The sequence below is a fragment of the Natrix helvetica genome, assembly GCF_964273705.1.
Source record: "Natrix helvetica genome assembly, contig: HAP1_SCAFFOLD_304, whole genome shotgun sequence".
Taxonomy (NCBI): domain Eukaryota; kingdom Metazoa; phylum Chordata; class Lepidosauria; order Squamata; family Natricidae; genus Natrix; species Natrix helvetica.
The window spans coordinates 20251-37841 of record NW_028113475.1 but is presented as its reverse complement, the minus strand read 5'-3'; the positions used below and the strand labels follow the sequence as shown (position 1 = coordinate 37841).

The window sequence follows — 17591 nt, the reverse complement described above, 5'->3', positions numbered from 1 at the left end:
AGGAGAGGAGGGGTTTTTCTCAGTTCCCATGCCAATTTCTGAGCTTGGAAAAGGGTATCCAAGCTACCTCAATAAGGACCCCCTCCCCTTTCTCATTTTTCTATCACCCATTAGATGTTTGAAGATGTTTCATTATCCAAAGTTTCATTACCCAATATTAAAATCTAATTAGGTAATAAAATGTCTGCAAGCAAACAACCAAATTCGAAAAGCACAAAGGAATGAGCAGTACTGTTGCACAGGAATTCGCCTACTTTCAAGAACATCTTTTTTTTTTTTTTACAGAGATCAAGATATGGGTCTGTTCTGGTTTTCACTGAGAGGAAAAGAGAAAGTAAAATAAATAATGCCAGAGTCTCTGCACTCTGCAGAGCCCTTTGACAGCTTTCTTGGTCTTCTGGATGTCAAGTTGTTACAAACCATGCGGTATGTCTACTACCATACACTCATCATAGCTCCCTACCAACTTTCAAATTTTTCTTAATATAAAATACAAAGATACAATACAAATTAATAGGAAAATAAAGGAAAAAGGGAAAGGGAAAGTGTAGGGCAAAGGGAAAAATGAAAAAGCATTGAAAAAGGAATCTGTTCTAATTAACGGATAGAAATATGCATGGCAAGAGGAAATCAGCTAATTTCCTTCTGTTTACTCACTCACCGGAATACCTAGAAGTTGAGGATCCACAGGCTGTCTGAAAGGTAATGATTCTGGATCCTGACGATACAAAGCTTCCAGGGTAGGCATGAGGGCCTGGCGCAATTCTTCAGGTTTAAAGACTGTTAAATAAAAACCTTATTATCCATCCATACCAACACTTCTACACTGCCCTAAATTTCCATAATTCAAGGCATTTTACCTAATAATTTATGCAATAAACCACAAGTTATTTCTACATTTCTCATGCAATTTTTTAGTCTTCAAAATTTCATTGAAGAAATTTAATTACAAAAAAAATGCAATAATCCCTGACCCCTTGCTCAGGGAGCTTTAGAAAGATAAAATAAAATATTGTTGGAGAAAGGATCAGTAACTGATAACTAAAGCTAAAAAAATACAATCCTACCCAAATACACCCCCCCCCCTCCCGAGATTAAGGACAAGCCACAGCTATCTATTAGTCCTGCTTCTCATTCTCCATGGTGCCTGGATGGCTGATCTTACTGGGAATAGAGTGATAATGCACGGAAGGCTTAGGCCTGCCTGCACAAGAGGCTTGACTGTTTTGCTGTCCAGAAAATATCCCAAAGTGATAGAGATGCAGACTTACTTTTTTTCCGTGACTGAGATGGTGATGTAGATTGCAATAGGGTGCCATTGCTGTTCCCATCTTCCTCCTCTTTTAGTTCTGATTTTTTTCCTTCTATCTCCATTGACTCTTGCTTGCCATCTACCCCATTAGTTTCTTCTTTGGTTCCTGCAGGTCCCGATATGTCCTCCTCCAACTAAAAAAGCAAAGGGCAAGTAGGGTATTTTTCTCCAGTGCAACCTACTAGATTACCCATTTTTTCAAGTAAGCAAGAGTAGGTCATGCCTTTTATTAATCTACTGATGATGATTTGGTTCTCAATTACCTCTGGTTTTGGCTCCAGCTGAGCCACAACATATTCTGAGTCAGCTTTTTCCATCATGACTTCTGGTTTATTTTCTTGCGTTTGTGTTTCCTGACCAAGTTGCTGGGCACTGACATCAGCACTGGCAACAGAAGCAGGTGTAGGTATCCTACTGTCTGTACTTGCTGCTGCTTGGGATAGCTGGAAAAAGAGGGAAGGAGGAAAGGAAGGAAGGAAGATATGAAAACCTGGCTTTACAGAATGGCACTGAATCTGCAACAGTAAACTGAGATGGCTGTCCATAAATATCTCTGTATGGTGAATCTGCTTTACCTACCCATCTTAGAATCCGCAATAGGAAGTTAACGTAAATCAGAGAGCCATCTGCCTTCCAACCTGTTTACTGTAAGCTGCCTAATAATATATTTGAAGGATTGTGGCAGAGTTTAAGAAGGGATTGCTCTGTGTACTGTACATGTGAAGCACTTGCAGAAGAGGAATTGTTTTGGTGTGCCATAAGAAAGCCACAACAATGCCCTTGGAAAACAACACACGCAGAAAGATCTGTATCTTGTAAATGTCCAATTTAGAGCTCTTAAGGAAATTTCAGAAATGGTAGATGATATAAAATGTAAAGGTGCAAGATGGAGCCACCTGCCAATTAATTCTAAAACATTTGTTGTGACCAATTAAAGGGATTCACCATTAAGCTCTTTATGGCAAACAATCAAAGATGGCAAGCAGCAACTAAATGTTGCCTGGAAAGAGTCACATTCTGTCAGCCCTTTGATGGCATTCGGGATGAAGTACAAACAGTCTACTTAAAAAAAAAATTAAACTGCTTGCTTTTGCCCAAGATCACAAGTTTGGATGGTGCTGCTTCACTTGCTGTTTGGTTTCTAAGGAGCTTCCAATTGAAAGACAGCAGAAAGCCCAGCCAGGGAAAAGATGAAACACTTACCGGAGTACTGGGCGCTTGGGTTGACAATGGTGGTGGCTGCGGCTGCAGGGGTTGTGGGGTGGGCACAGATGGAGGATGCACGGGTGTCTGAGGCTGAGGGGTGACCTGAGCTGGTGTTGCCAGTTGCCCTGAAGGGGTGCTTTGCATCTGCATGGCATTGGGAACTGAGCCAGCAGCTGAAGTGGGAGCTTGGCCTGACAAGGAGGCAGGGGTGGACGGCTGGGTAGACACAATTGACTGTGGTGGTGTAAGTCCTGGAGGGGTTTGGTGTGGAAGAGATGGCACTCCAGCCACTGTGGATAATGGAGGTGCGGCTTGATGAAGGGGTGACTGGCTCACTGGAGGGCACGAGAGCTGATTGTTTTGTGATCCCAGTAAGGTAACTGAATTAGGAACAGCACTTCCAGGAAGCTGACCCTGTTAGAAAAACCTACACTTAACAGGATATATAAAAATTCATCAAATTCTTGTGCACATACTGAGACACACAAATACATCATGTTTTCTTCTTGTGCAAACAACAGCCATTGTGCTATCCATTCCCCAGAACTAGAATTTAGTAAAAGACACCATATTTTGCAAACATGTACCCAAAAATTATCGAAACAAATTTGCCAGAAAAATCGAATAAATTTTGGTTTACTGCAAAACGTACCTGTACTACCCCAGCCTGTGCTGCTGGCTTCCCTAGGGCTGTACTGTTGACATTCAAAACTCCACTAGACGCAGAAAATTGATTCTGGGGCAGGAATTGGGTTTGGCTGGTAGGCTGACCCAAGAGGTTGCCAGAATGAGCTCCCATCACATTTTGAGACTGAGGCATTCGGGAAGGAGACAGAGCCATCTAGTAAACAAAACAATCTACTTATATTAGGATTCTGGATCACAGGTTTCAGAAGGCACAGATATTAACTACAACAGGAAGAATGGCTTTGCAGTGAAACACTGAACCAAACACAATGCTCTTTTAAATGGCTTACACTGAATATTTCCCAGGTTCTCTTGTGTAATATAGAGAGCTGGGTGAGATCAGAAAATATTGCAACAAAATGCCTTAACTGAAAATTCCAATGAGACAATACTAGAAAGGCTGCAAAGCAACCAATAGCTGACTTTCTGAAAGTATTCTAAAAACTGAAAGAAAAATAAAATAATACGAACCGTCGAAACAGAGCCCATGGAGTTCATCTGAACAGGGTGATTCAGTGGAGAAGCCGCACGAGGCCCGACTGATGCTGGGGGCATTTGGGCATTCCCTATGGACATGGAGTTAAACTGATTCACTCCTGCAAAATGTACCCCCAAAACAGCTCATTAGACACACAAAGTCCGAGCCCCGCTCAGACCTCAAACGGGCAGGAAAACCTGGCCCAGGTAAACAAGCAGGAAGAAACAACAAAGGACACTTTGAGAGAACACGTGGGAGCCCAACGGAAGTGGGAGTCCAATGGAATCCAATGATCATAAGTGGGATTCAACTGGATCTTTAGCAGTCAGGCTTCTGTCCTAGATATGGGAATGAAACCACTCACAGACGACTAACGGTGGGATGATACAGAACAGAAATTCCCCGTTTTAGGTAAAGCTACAATTGGCACAACTGAACTAACAATGCTGTGACGGTCTGCTTTTCCACCAGGAGCTGACGGACTGTTCAATTGCAATTCCTCAGCTGAACTCCCAAGTAAAATTTGGAGGTCTAGAGAATCCAGACCTTACTGTGAGATTATCAAGCAAATTGACTTGGGATAGAATGTTATTGGCATAGATAGCATAACTGGAGAGGTTAGGTAGAGTATCCTAGCTGAAAGCAAAATCCACAGCAGAGATGCTGAGTAAAAGAGGAATCAATGGAGGTCAAATACCTTGAGAGGCCTGCATACGGCCCAGAGGCACACTTGGCATGGATACAGGCCCATCTGTAAAAGAATAAATGAACGTTAAACTCTTGATAGAATTCTAAATTACGTTAGAATTATTTGAGGCAACATCTGTTTTAAAAATGATTAATTATTCATAAAACAGAACACTCTTTGGCATCTTAGCATGGCATCTTATGTGAGCCACCACAGTCCTAATCCTGCCCTTGTTACTTTATAAGTAACTCACAGCAGCAAGCATACATAATTTTTCTTCTTCCTCCTACTTTCCCCACCACAACAACCGTGTGAGGTGGGTTGGGTTGAGAAAGACTGGCCCAAAGTCACCCAGCCGGCTTTCATGCCAAAGGCGGGACTAGAACTCACCCTCTCCTGGTTTTTAGGCCAGCACCCTCACCATGAAACCAAACCTGCACACTACACCTGTTACACTTTAGGAGGGGCCATGATGGTAAATCTTGCTTCTCACACTACTAAGCAAACATCTAACAGAAGCTATAAGCAATGTGGGAACCTGGTCTAAACCTCTTCAGCCTCCACCTCAGATGAGGCCATGCGCTACCTACAATAATACCTGAAGGCAGCAACAGAGTGATGCATAAGAAAGTCAAGCAATCCATTTGGAAAGGAAGTGCTGAGAAGGCTCATCTTCATCTTTATGTTGGAAAAAGATCATATTGTCTGCTTAAAAAATTTATTCAGGGATGCTAGGGAGGCACAACATCAAGATTTCCTTTCCAAAAGAGGAGGTCCAGCAAATGTCATCTCTTCAGAATTTCAGAAAATGGTTATAAATCTACAGGCAAATTCAAATTTGATCCTGTTTCCCTGTGGTTTTAGAAATTTTCATTTTTTAAAACTTGCTAAGATGGGATTTTTTAATGCAAAAAGATAAAAAGGAGAAGTAGCAAGGTGTTTCTTGCTCTCTATTTTTAGTGAATCACTTACTGGGAGGTCTCACAGGCTGCGCTTGACCCACAGTTGCTGCCACCGCTGGAATGCCAGGAGGTTGAGACCCAGGAGCTTGTAAAGATGGCTGATTACCCAAGATTCCTTGTTTATGCAAACGAGACCTCCGTTTTTCTTCTAGCTCTTTTTGTATCTTATATATTTTCTCTGCTAATAAATGGTAATATTCATCCTGAAAAAAGAGAATTTTAGGATAAGGTGAGCACAGATTGAAGTTATAATCTGAATCCATTTTTGTACATGAATAGTGACCATTGGAAGCAGCCATCTCATGAAGCCGAGTACCTAAGCTGAAAAAATACTTCCTGAAATTTGACACAACAGTCTCTAGATGGAAGACAGGCAACATATCATCCTCCAGATGATGCTTGATATGATCACCTACGGCCTAAAATGGGGGATGATGGGAATTTAAATCTAACATATGGACAGCTTGAGCAAGCTGATGTAATACAGTTGATTTAACCAGTCAAAGCTCTTCTGGAAATGTGGTGCCCAGAAGTGTACATAGTACTTCAGGTAGGGTCTCAACAGCCCAAAGGGCTTTACGTGTCTGTGATGCAATGCTTTTGACAACGCAGATCATGAAAAGCCCCGATAAATTGCTGGCCAGATGTAATCTTCTCACACAGGTATGTAAGATAAAGAACCAAGCTTGGCTCCTTTTCCTGGCAACTTCCCCTGTTCTGGGATTTCCTGGCAGCCTCCTGTTCAAGGGCTAACAGAAATTGTATGTAGCTTTAGTTTCCTACAGTAACATAAAAACACGTAACATCCCAAGATTTCTTCACTTTAGAGAAGATGTTCTTGTAGATTCAGATGCTAGACTTAACCTAGAAGATGTTTCCTGTGAGAAAGAAACCTTTTAAGCACTCTTTCTAAGCACTGAAGCTTGAAGTTGTTACCTAACTATGGCAATCTTTTAAATCATTATACCACCTAGAAGAGCCCTGCAGTGGAAGCTCATGGACAAATGTACCTAACACAGATTTTTTTCAAAAACGTGGCATTATACAGCACTTGACATACATAATCAAACTATTTTTTCAGATCAATAACATACCCTACTGTTAGCTGATTCATACATATCGCCTTCAACTTTCCTAGCATAAGCCACCAGATTTTCCATCCGCCGATCTTTCAAAGCTGCTGGATCTGGAGTTGGAAAAATGGCCTGTACGCTGAAAGAAAGAAAAGATTTAATTCCCTTTAGAAACACTGCAAGAAAATAGCGTATAGTGGAAATACATTTAAAACTCCAGCTCTTAAGAAATTCAGTGAGAACTACTCTTCCTTCAGAATGATATGCAGCAACTGAAACCTTTGATGATGGCACTGATACAAAAGATGAAATTGGGAAGTAGAACAAATGTGTGAAACAGCCTCTTCCATGAAATACTTTTTCATACAGTGAAGAAATCAATGTTTACTGAAACTATCCAGTTTCTCATATTATATTCTCAAATCTAAGGAACGGCACTATACCGTAACATAATTAACAGACTAATCATATCCTATAGTGAGCTATGCCTTCACCTGGTTAATACTTACAGTTTGTGTACTAAGTGATTGCGCAGATCCTGAGTGACATGCTCATGCCAGGTCTTCCTTACCCCGGTACTTGAAGGTGGTGCAGCTGTTGGCATAGAGCCACTGAGATTTCCAACACTGCCAGAATTTGTGCCATCACTCATTAAGGGGCTAAAGAAAAGGCAGTTAGGGAACCTTTTGTAGATCTCTATTGTACTGAAATTTATTTCTGTATTTAAACATCCTTACTGATGATCAAAGTTAAGACATTATCAAAGAACTGATTATTACAGCAAACACTGAAATTGTATTGTAATTTTATCACTGAGCCCTCCCCTACCAGGGAGATATGAAATGTCCATGGAAAATAATGTTACCAAACCCTGTAATTTTTAAAAACAGAAGTAATGGTCAACTGTAAATGCTCAACAACAAGCCTTTCTTACTTTGCTGTCCCAAGTGGAGCCGGAAGAGACGTTTCTGAGATCATGCTAGCCTGCTGATTCATCTGATTAGTTCCTTTGGAATAAGATTGTATTATGTTAGTCATGGAACATTTTCAGACAGTTCTTATATTTACATTAACATAATTTATGGATGTACTGTAGGAAAACTCAACCAAGAAATACATTTCTCAAATAACAAAGTAAAACACATTTAAATACATGATTAAAAGTGAGATGCAAATGAAATAAAAGTTATAAGCAACATTACATGCGATGCAATCAGTGAAAATTAACATAGTTTCCACCAAGGTGCTAACTTGCCCTCCATCCTCAACCATCCACACTTTGCATGCCAATGATGCATACTGCCCTCCTTCCAGAGAATTGATTCCACTTCTTCTCTGAATCACACAAATTGAATATACAATACAGGGAAAACCCTTGAGAACTAAACAACTCCATTCTTTACCTATCACAAGTTTCTAAGTACTCCTAAACACAGAGAAAACTCATTCTGATGAAAGGAAAATGATGTATCCCACTTTACAGCCAAGGATATCCTTGCACTTATCAAGGATTCTTTGTCTTCTCTTCTTTTCCATTTTCCTGACCATATCAACTGAAAACAACATTCTCACTTTCTCTCTGCTGCTAGAAGGAGCTTCCTTGCTTACCCAGTGCACTGATAGTCCTCATTTGCTGGTGGGTTTGAGGTGGTGTAGGCTGTTGGCCTGGTACCTGTGGTTGCAACGGTGCCTGTGGTTGATTGCCGTAAGGTAAGCCAAGAGCAGCATAGGCTCGTTGCATGGAACTGGGGTCAATAGGGTTAGGATTAGTTAGGGAAGGAGTTAGGGGCTGTCCTGTTCCAGATGCCACAGAATTCTGGATTCCACCAGCTGGTGATCCAAGGAGAGCTAGGGGGAGGGGAAAAAGTACTGAATTATGCAATACATATACCACAAGCTAATGCACTAATGATAAAAAATTGAAACACTAGCTCATAACCCTACGGAGAGTCTCAGTCATGCAAGTCATGGTTGTCCCAAAGGTGCTTTTTCAAGAGGCAACTAGACTTGCCGGTTCTTCTTTGAAACTTTTCACTTCGCATCCAAGAAGCTTCTTCTGAAGAACCTTTGGGATAGCTCATAACTCAAACAGATTTTTCAATCTATGTTCTCTCATGAGACAAGTGAAACTAAGAGAACCATGACTGACTAAATATAAATTTTGGGCCTGGATGGAGATTCCAACCTGAGTTTCCCCAGTTCTACTATGGGGAAGCTTTTGAAGTTTCTACCACACATAGCAAGGTTTAGTTTGTGCTGAGCTCACTTCCAAGGTAGCTCCAGCATTTTTAAAGGGACCATTCAACCTATCAGCAAATTTACATTAGGGTTAGTTTGTAAATACTCAGAAGTACATACATTTCTTGATGAACGATACTCCCTTATTTTGATCTACAAGTGCATACAAAGGAATCATTGTAGGCGTTGTTTCACCTCAAGATCAAAATAACTTTCCCCCTCTTTAGAATAGCTCTAATTCTAATTCTATTGAAATGGAAGAATTTCAATAGCACCCTGAGAAATCTATTCAAAAATTGTAATTAGAGAACAGTCAGTCCTTAAGAAAAAACAATTATGTGAGATATATATATATCCCTACAAAATATACTTCAGAATCAATAATTTATCCCTCAAATCCTTAAATTGGCATTCTTTGTTTTACTTCTCTACAGTGCTCTGCCCAGATTCTATCACATTTAGTAATTGACTCTTCGGAAAGATTGGTTACCAGATCAATTGATTTATCTGATCTCCATAATAGCAAACAGAACAGAATATATAATTATGCTCATAATTATATACCATATTTTTCAGACTATAAAACACATCGGAGTATAAGACGCACCAAGATTTTGAAGAGGTAATTTTTTTAAAAAAGCTTTTGCCTTCCCTAGCCCCCAGAACCACTTTGCAGGCCTCCCAAACCCTCTGTGGGTCCATTTTTGCAAAAAAAAAAAAAAAAAAGGATGTGCGGGCCGGGGTTTTGGGAGGCCAAAAATGCTGTATTCAGTGTGTAAGACGCACCCAGATTTTCACCCTCTTTTTGGAGGGAAATAGGTGCGTTTTATACTCTGAAAAACACGGCATTTTAATTTTTTGGTTTTTATGTATTTATATATCAAATTTATAAACCATTCATCTTCCTCACAGAGTGATTCTAGGCAGTGCTAGGTTTGATGGTTTAGTGAATGATTTTGAAGAAAGTTTTGAAATCTGAATACATTTTTTAAAAATACTTTCAGATAATCACTTTTTATATTCAACAATAAGGCTCTCATGATTTTTCTAACTTGGAACCTACTGTGAAGTCCAATTCAGGGAACTGAGTCACAAAAAAAAATGGAATTTTACTTTATCGATATCGACTACAGTAACAGAATCTTGAAAACCTGACAGGATTTCTCTTTTCCTTCCTCTTATATTCAAAGGACTTCAAGTGTGCCAATTTTAGGTTGATTCCTCACCATTTCCTCTTTTTCAGGACTAAGCAGGTGTCTTTGTAATAGCTGCGAGATATTTTCTTCAAGGTTATCCCTATTCTTCTACGTTACGGGTGTCAAACTCGCCGCGTCACATTGCTGTCATGTGACATATTGAAATGTTTTTTTCCTTTGTGGAGCTGGGGTGGCCGTGGCCTGCACATTATGCATCCGGCCTGCAAGCTGCCAGTTTAACACCCCTGCTCTACATTTACCCTCGGAGGCTTTTTAGCAAACTATTTAAGATTAAATATCTTAATAACACTGTGGCTTTATATATTCTTAAGTCGATAATATCATTTTAAAGGAACAAGTTTCAGAGTAAAGCAGGAAATGGAGACAATGCACTTCTTTTGCATTTCTCTTTACTCCAATAGAAAAATTATTCAACTGAACAGGCTACTTACTTTGCTGGCTTCTCTTGTCACTAGCATTTTTCAATGGGAGACACACTGGGCAATCATGCCGTGTACAATTCTTCCAGTGGGATATGATCTGACGTGATGATGCACAATGTGCCACTATGGAAGAGAAACCAGAAACTAAACCTCTATAGCAGGGGTGTCAAACTCGTGTCGTCACGGTGGCATCACATGACATATTGGGACTTTTCTCCCCTTCGCTAAACTGGGCGGGGGTGGGGCCAGCATGTGACGCATCCGGCCCACAGCCCGCGAGTTTGACACCCCTGCTCTAGTCCCGAATAACCTTAATTCTAAGTTTGTTAAACCACACAGTAACATTTGCAAACCTTGGATCTATGAACAGGGAGCATCCACTAATTCCTACTATTTGCTATATTGCAACAGAGAATTCTCTGTGCTGATCATATACTGAGGGTATCACCTATTAAACAAAGGACCAGTAACTGGAATGACTGCATTGAAATACCATAAAGAAAGACATATTTTTCTAAAAAAGACCCATGCTGCAAAGCTCTCATTGCTCAAATGAGTTACTGTAATTTACAAGAAATGCAACCTTTTGAGGTTGCTTATTGGCTTTGACATGTTTGAAAAAAGATTAGCCTCACCAGTCAAAACTATCTTCCTTCAGGTTCCAAACATACAGAGGAAGCAGAAATGCCAGCAAAACATTAAACTTTAAAACTTTTAATAGGAGAACACTAGTTAGTCAAAAGCAGCCCAACGAAAATGGATTGGAAGTAGCTTTTTGCAGTCCCATACAAGACAACAAATGCCTGTATTTTTAACTACTGAAAATCAATGCAAATCCAATGAAGGTGAAAGCTGCAAACATGTATGAAAGCACATTTCTTTCTAGAAGATTCTGTCTCACCAAAGCAAGGAAAAAGAATTTACCCAGCCATTTTGATTTCAAGGGACTATACAACACCGTTAAGATGAGAACCAATGGTTTATATCAGTCTCCAGATATGCTCAATTACCAATGGCTGTGCTGGCTGAGAATCATAGGTGTTGCATTTCAACTTCTCAGATCACCAGGTTGGGCATTTGTTCAATTTCTATCTCCTAGTAGTAATTGTATAAAACCATAGGAAGGAACTGCGTTATACCAAAGCTAGGGAGCAACACACCACAGGCTTGGCTCTTACCTTGACAGGCCTTTCCCGCTTGACAATGCGTCATGTGATTCAGGACATTTTTCATAGTTCGGCAGTGGGGAAGAGCACATGTCCGCACTTCTCCATTGGCTTGTTCTCGCCTCTGACACTTATGAGCATGAAGTAGCAGAACCAACTGTTGCTGAATCAATTTGCGTTTCTCAGGGTCCGCTGTTGGCCCTGTTGCCATAGTCTGTGTAGATACAATTCCCACTTGCTGTACCTGGGTTTGCATCTGAGACTTCAAACAAAAAATGCATTACATTAAGCTTTATATGTGACGGACCGCATACACATTTAATAAATATATTGGTTTGACTACCATCTTAAATCTATTTAGAGTGATAAACTACCTCTTCAGTGTCCATAGGCCATTCAATTCTTAACTTTAGCACAATATTGCAGCTTACATAATAATACACACAGTAGATTGTTTGGGAGTAAAAGACCCAGGACTAAAAAAATAGTGCCACAGTCAAAATATTTTACAAGCCACAAATCTATTTTTCTCTAATGAAAAGTCATTAAAAATACAAGTAATTGAATTACATGAACATTACACGAGCCTTCACATACTGAATGGAAATCAGTTCAACTTAGTGCAGCTGCAGGGGTCTGTACTTCACGGTTACATGAGAACAACATACATTCTAAAGCGATCTGCCTCTATCTAAAAGCTGCTCCAGTGTTTGCTGATTTTTTTCTCTCTGCACACTTTGAGAAATCTTTAGCATAACCAAATAAATCTCCCACAGGAAAAGATTCCTTATTAGCTCCCTCAACTTCACCAAGGTTGCTAATAAATGTGTCCGTTATTTGAAACAGCTCCTAAAAATCTACTAAAATGCTAAAGGCACAAGAAAGTTCATTCCAGAGTTCCTAACAGGTAACTTCAGAAAATCTTATCACTTACTTCAGTTCCAAATTATTTAGAATGCAATTTTCTGCATATCTCTTGCTGTTATTCTCACGGAATACTATGATAGTTTTTTTTTTTTACCATCTTCCCCTTGTAGTATTGACAAAAAAAAAACCTAAGTACCGTAGCAAAGCTCCAAATGAGTTACAAGCAACTCACCATATTTGGCACACCGGTAACTGAAACACTCTTGATATCTGAAGGAAAGGGAGACAGGTTATTTGCTATGCCTTGTTTATTTGGTAGTGGTGGGTTGACTCCTGTTGCTCCCATTTGCTGCCCTCCAGGTTGACTAAATGGCTGCCCAAAGGGACCTGGGTTACTCGCCATTCCCATCTGGAATGAAAGCAAAATTAATGTTAGCATCCTGCATTCCCTTAAGTGAAGGTACAGACTGAAAGGAATAATATATAATTTTCCAAGCCCAAAATGTAGCTTGCTTGAATTAATGGTACAGGTAGTCCTTTTTAGTGACCTAACTGGGGCCAGCAACTCCAATATTAAGCAAAGCAGTTGTTAAGTGAAACCGTGGCTGTACTTACAATCTTCGTTCAGCTTGTTTTTGCTTTGCAGACGTGAGAAGGCCATAAATATGAGAATTGGTTACAAAGTTACTTTTTCATCACTGTTGTAACCGCAAATGATTATTATTTGAGACAGTTGCTAAACAAGGACTTCCTATATACCTAAAGCTTAACAGTTAAGACTATTATAATTATGTACATGGTTTTGTCGTCATGATCCACACAAAGTCATGATTTTCAAGTATTACTTTTGAAGGAACACTGCACCTTTTATAACAAGAAAAAAATCATCCCTGGAATGGGAATAAGCATGTTTCACATGAAGAGGAAATTACTTGCCGTTCATTTTTTAAAATCTTATTTATAATATTTCAACATAAAGATGCACAAGAATAAAAATGCAATAGTTTTAGCTGAAAGGCTTAAGTACAAAATAAATCAAAGCGCCTTCTTCTGACTAACATTGCTGCCACTCGATAGATATGTAACCTGCTCTGCTGTGATTTTTTTTTTGATGGCCACATTAACTTTAAAGCATTGTAAATAACAAATCGAGACTCTGTGACCCTCCGGAGGCTTTGGAACAAGAGGTCCCAGCATTCATGATCCACGATTATGTTAGTCGGGACTGATGAAAGTTGGCATTTAACAGAGGAACTACAAAATAAGCTTAAAAGATCCCTTGTGTAAGGTATGCATTTTCTACCTGCAATAATATTTTTCATCTTGCTTACTGATTATTAATATAGAAATTACTAATATCCAAGCGTAATTTTGCAAAGATGTTGAAAAGAAAATGGTTGCTAGATCTCAAAGTCAATTTAAAAAAAACTGAAGGTAAATCAATGGACAAGATTTTAAAAAATCAAACACAATTATTTGAAATGTTAATTATTAAAGAACAATTAAGCCAAAAAAAACCCTACAAATTAGTTAATAGCCAAGTAATTTGCTACTAGAATATAAATGACAAACTAGATGATTAAAGCATTCAAATCCTGAAGCCTATTTTATATGACCAACGTGTCTTAATTTTGTAATCCTCAAACCATACCCTAATACTTTCTAGCCAACCATTAACTATTAAAATCTTTGCAAATTATTTGGATCCAAAGAATAGATGATGCGCCTTAGAAAATAACATTATACAACATCTTGGTCTGCATAATAGAGATGTAAAAATGCATGTTGCAGATCCATTAAATACAGAGCCCTTCTACTTTCTCTCCTTCCCTTCTGAAGAAGACCAGTACCCAATCGTTCAACGGTGGGATAAGCAGCACGAGAAAAATGAAATAACTTCCCAATTTCTTTCCAGAAAGATAGCAATGAAATAAATTCCTTAATTTATCACGGAAATTGGTCTATCGAGGACCAATCGTCTTAAGGGCTTTAAGCCAGCATTGTTCTGAATACCAGTTTCTACAGAGTAACCAAAGAAGTGGGTTAGGGTTGTGTCTGTGTCACTTGCTTGTGGATTATTTTCAGAATCAGAGCAGCCCTCTCAATTGGCTTTTCGGTTCTCCAGAAATTTCTGAAATGTGTTTTTATATTAATTTATTTCAAACATTTATATATCTCTCTATAGTCCATGGTTGAAAACTGCAAATAAAACCCTTATTATGCAAATGAAAAACAAGAGAGCAAAGCAACCATATCAGTTAAAAGCAGTGAATCAAAACAGTAATGCTTAAGTCATGCTTCTCAGGAAATCTAAAAAAAAATGTCATAGAAACAAAAGTACTAAATGCACCATGGTAGAAATATAGAAATCTAATAATATTCAATAAGTATTTGTTTGGCATTGAAAAAGATAACGAGCCAAACACTGGACAGTTCTGGGGATGGAATTCTGTAAGCAGCAGGCTAGCCCTCAAGAGTTTCGCTCCTAAGCAGGCCCCGGGCCACACTTCAGAAGCGGACTTCAGAAAGACCAAACAATAATGACATAAGTCTAGATAGAAAGAAACCATTCTTCTGGTGCTGCAATTTAAGCAGCGAAGGGCTTTCAAAATCAATATTGGAAGTTTGAACAAGCTTTAGTTAGTTTGAAATCAAAATGAAGAGTCACCAAAGTTAACACCCCACATCAGTCTAAAATCGTTCAAGTGCCCAGTTCAAATCAGTAACCTGACAACGTAATATTTTGTGTCCTCTAGACTTTTTAGACTTAAAAATTGAGGTAATCAATTGGCATATAAACACCCATTAAAAGCCATCTTAGAAGACCGTACTCAGTGTTGGGCCCTGAAGACAACAAAGCACCAAGTTGGTGTGGGGATTGGGGGGAAAATCCTACAAGAAATGGTTCAACGAACAGAGTTTAAGTATTCTGCTGAACAGAAGACTGAAAAAGATAGGACGGCAGTCTTCAGACATATAAAACATATAATACAGGGTGGAGCGGATTTGTTCTCTGTTACTCCAACAGGCAGGACCAGAACGAATGGGTTGAAAACACAGGGAGGTAATTCAAATTAGATATTAGGAAGAATTCCTGAGAAGAGTAGAAGTCACCTTGCAAATGGGTACATTTCCCTTCACCGGAGGTCTTCAAACAGAGGCTGGATAATAGTAATCAGTGTGAAAATCTTAAGTCTACCCTTCATTGAAACTAGATGGTCAAACTAGATGGCCTCTGAAATACTTTCATACTTTACTATTCTGTATCTATAGTAATAAAATGATGGCCTTTCACTGAGCTTAATACATTTTATCTACAGGCTGTCAGGGGACAAGTGTCTTTAGTTCCTTCCACAATTAAGTTTTAATTGAATATTTTATTTGCACTGCACAAGTTGATTTATTCAAAGAATTGTTGATGAGCTTAAAGTCTCTTTCATCAGTTGTGACATTAAACTTAGACACGATATTGTGTATCCATTTTCTTGTTCAAAGAAAATAGTGAATCTGACAAGGAGATGACGTCTACAGAACCACATCACAGCTCCATCCAGAGCATCTCGAGGCCTCAGAGTATCATCCGTGCCCCAAACTCCATTTTTGCAGTAACTGGAACCATCTCTGAATGCAGCTACTGAAAGCTAATGGCATAAAAGTCTCAATGTGGTAACCTCCCCTCTCCAAAAATCCTGGCTCTGCTTGCTTTGCATTGTTAATCTATCCACTATACTCCCATCTACACATTAAAAGAATACTAAGCGTAATCTATAACCAACAAAATATTGCTCGGCCCACTCTACTGTAGGAAGTTATCACCTAGCCCTCTCCCAGAAAAATGAAATATCCTAGGAAATATTGAAAAGGCAGAATATTATATTTTCCTGGATGTGAAAAAAGGGAGAAACACATTTTAAACACAGGGTGGATTCCTACAGCTTCCAGCCCATCCTCACTTTGTCAATGGGCCATTAAGAAGGCCAAGCTAGTCCACTTTACATAATAAAGAGTTCAGCTCCAGGGGGATGAGTGTAGAGTTCTGGCAGTGACAATGAAGGCATGATAATATAAGCCTTTACTCAACTGACCACATGGCATCTGAACTCAATCAAACCTGGATTCAAAACTCAGCAGCCTAGAGGGTTGCCCTTGCATGGGCCCATGTGAGTCTGACAGCCAATCAGAATACATTTCTTACACAGGAACAGGAAACAGAAAGGTGGGGCAGAACAGATTATAAAAAGCCTAGCAAGCCCCTCCATCTTCCCTTCTCTGCCCTTCTCTTCTTCTCCACCAACATTGAAGCATGTGATCACCTTTTCTGTTCAGGGCTCAAGCCATGTGGTCCTGTCCACCATTAAACCATCTTTCCAAGCAGCCTCCATGTCTCCAGTGTCTTTTTCCCCACTTGGAGCCGAACTCAGAAGGACATTTCTTTCAACACTACCATTCCATCATCTCTTCTTTAACTCTAAAATTTCTTCAGAGGCATCGGTCATATTAAACGATTGGCATATGCTACTTTCCAGAACTACCTTCAGTGTAACAGACCAAAACTCCACATTCACCAGTTCACTTGTATTCCTTTCCTACCTCTTAATATCCTTTCCTTTGTAGGAGAGAATAACAACATCATTGCAATCTTTCCCAATCCTAACCCATAATGTAACCTTCACACCTATACTGAAATCAGACAGACATTTCATAGACAAATCACAATGCACGTTAACATTTCTCCAATTAAACCATCTATACCGGCAGTGGTTATTTTTCTTCAACATTCACACAACATTCATGACTTTTTTGTTATATTTTTCTTGTATCTTACATTTGTAGCATTTAAGATGCACTGCCTTGCCAGTCTTATTGGAGCATTACAAAACTATAGTCTTCAATGGCTTTGTAGAGATGCAGCGGAGTCCTTGAGCTACATGTTCTTTCACTGCTCTCTAGACAGAGAGAATCCGGAAACATTTTTACTGATCCCATTTTAAAGAACAGATTTTGACAAGGACCAGTTTCCATTTGTACCTCCTGTGTGTTTGGATAGATCTTTCAAGATTGTCCAATCCTGTGTTTCCACCTCTCCCGGAAAATTTATATTGATTTTTTTCTTGTTAGTTTTTAATGTATCTTAATTTTTCAGTTTAATTCTGACTGCTGGCCATAAAATAGTAACAATAATAGCAGCATTTGTGACAATTCCAGTTTTTACTGTCAAGCCCCTAAAATATTCTTTCTGCTGTTCCTTCACCACAGCTTTATCCTAAATAATTTC

The 17591-nt window shown here is 39.2% G+C and overlaps 1 protein-coding gene across 3 annotated transcripts in view; it reads right to left on the bottom strand.

Annotated features, from left to right (window-relative positions):
* Positions 1–634: 634 nt before the first annotated feature.
* LOC309382384 (CREB-binding protein-like) overlaps positions 635–17591 on the bottom strand; it is a 22889-nt gene continuing 5932 nt past the window's right edge. For 2 of the 3 annotated variants that reach the window (XM_081971900.1, XM_081971902.1), the window contains exons 3-17: positions 12549–12725; positions 11462–11711; positions 10293–10406; positions 8015–8254; positions 7341–7413; positions 6916–7065; positions 6428–6545; positions 5344–5536; positions 4381–4434; positions 3677–3801; positions 3171–3359; positions 2516–2932; positions 1576–1755; positions 1272–1446; positions 635–780 (exon numbers count right to left, since the gene is read on the bottom strand). In XM_081971900.1, coding sequence (XP_081828026.1) covers positions 650–780; positions 1272–1446; positions 1576–1755; positions 2516–2932; positions 3171–3359; positions 3677–3801; positions 4381–4434; positions 5344–5536; positions 6428–6545; positions 6916–7065; positions 7341–7413; positions 8015–8254; positions 10293–10406; positions 11462–11711; positions 12549–12725 — 2586 coding nt within the window. In that variant the 3' untranslated portion in view covers positions 635–649. The remainder of the gene's footprint in view (positions 781–1271; positions 1447–1575; positions 1756–2515; positions 2933–3170; positions 3360–3676; positions 3802–4380; positions 4435–5343; positions 5537–6427; positions 6546–6915; positions 7066–7340; positions 7414–8014; positions 8255–10292; positions 10407–11461; positions 11712–12548; positions 12726–17591) is intronic. The other variant, XM_081971901.1, reaches the window with a different exon arrangement.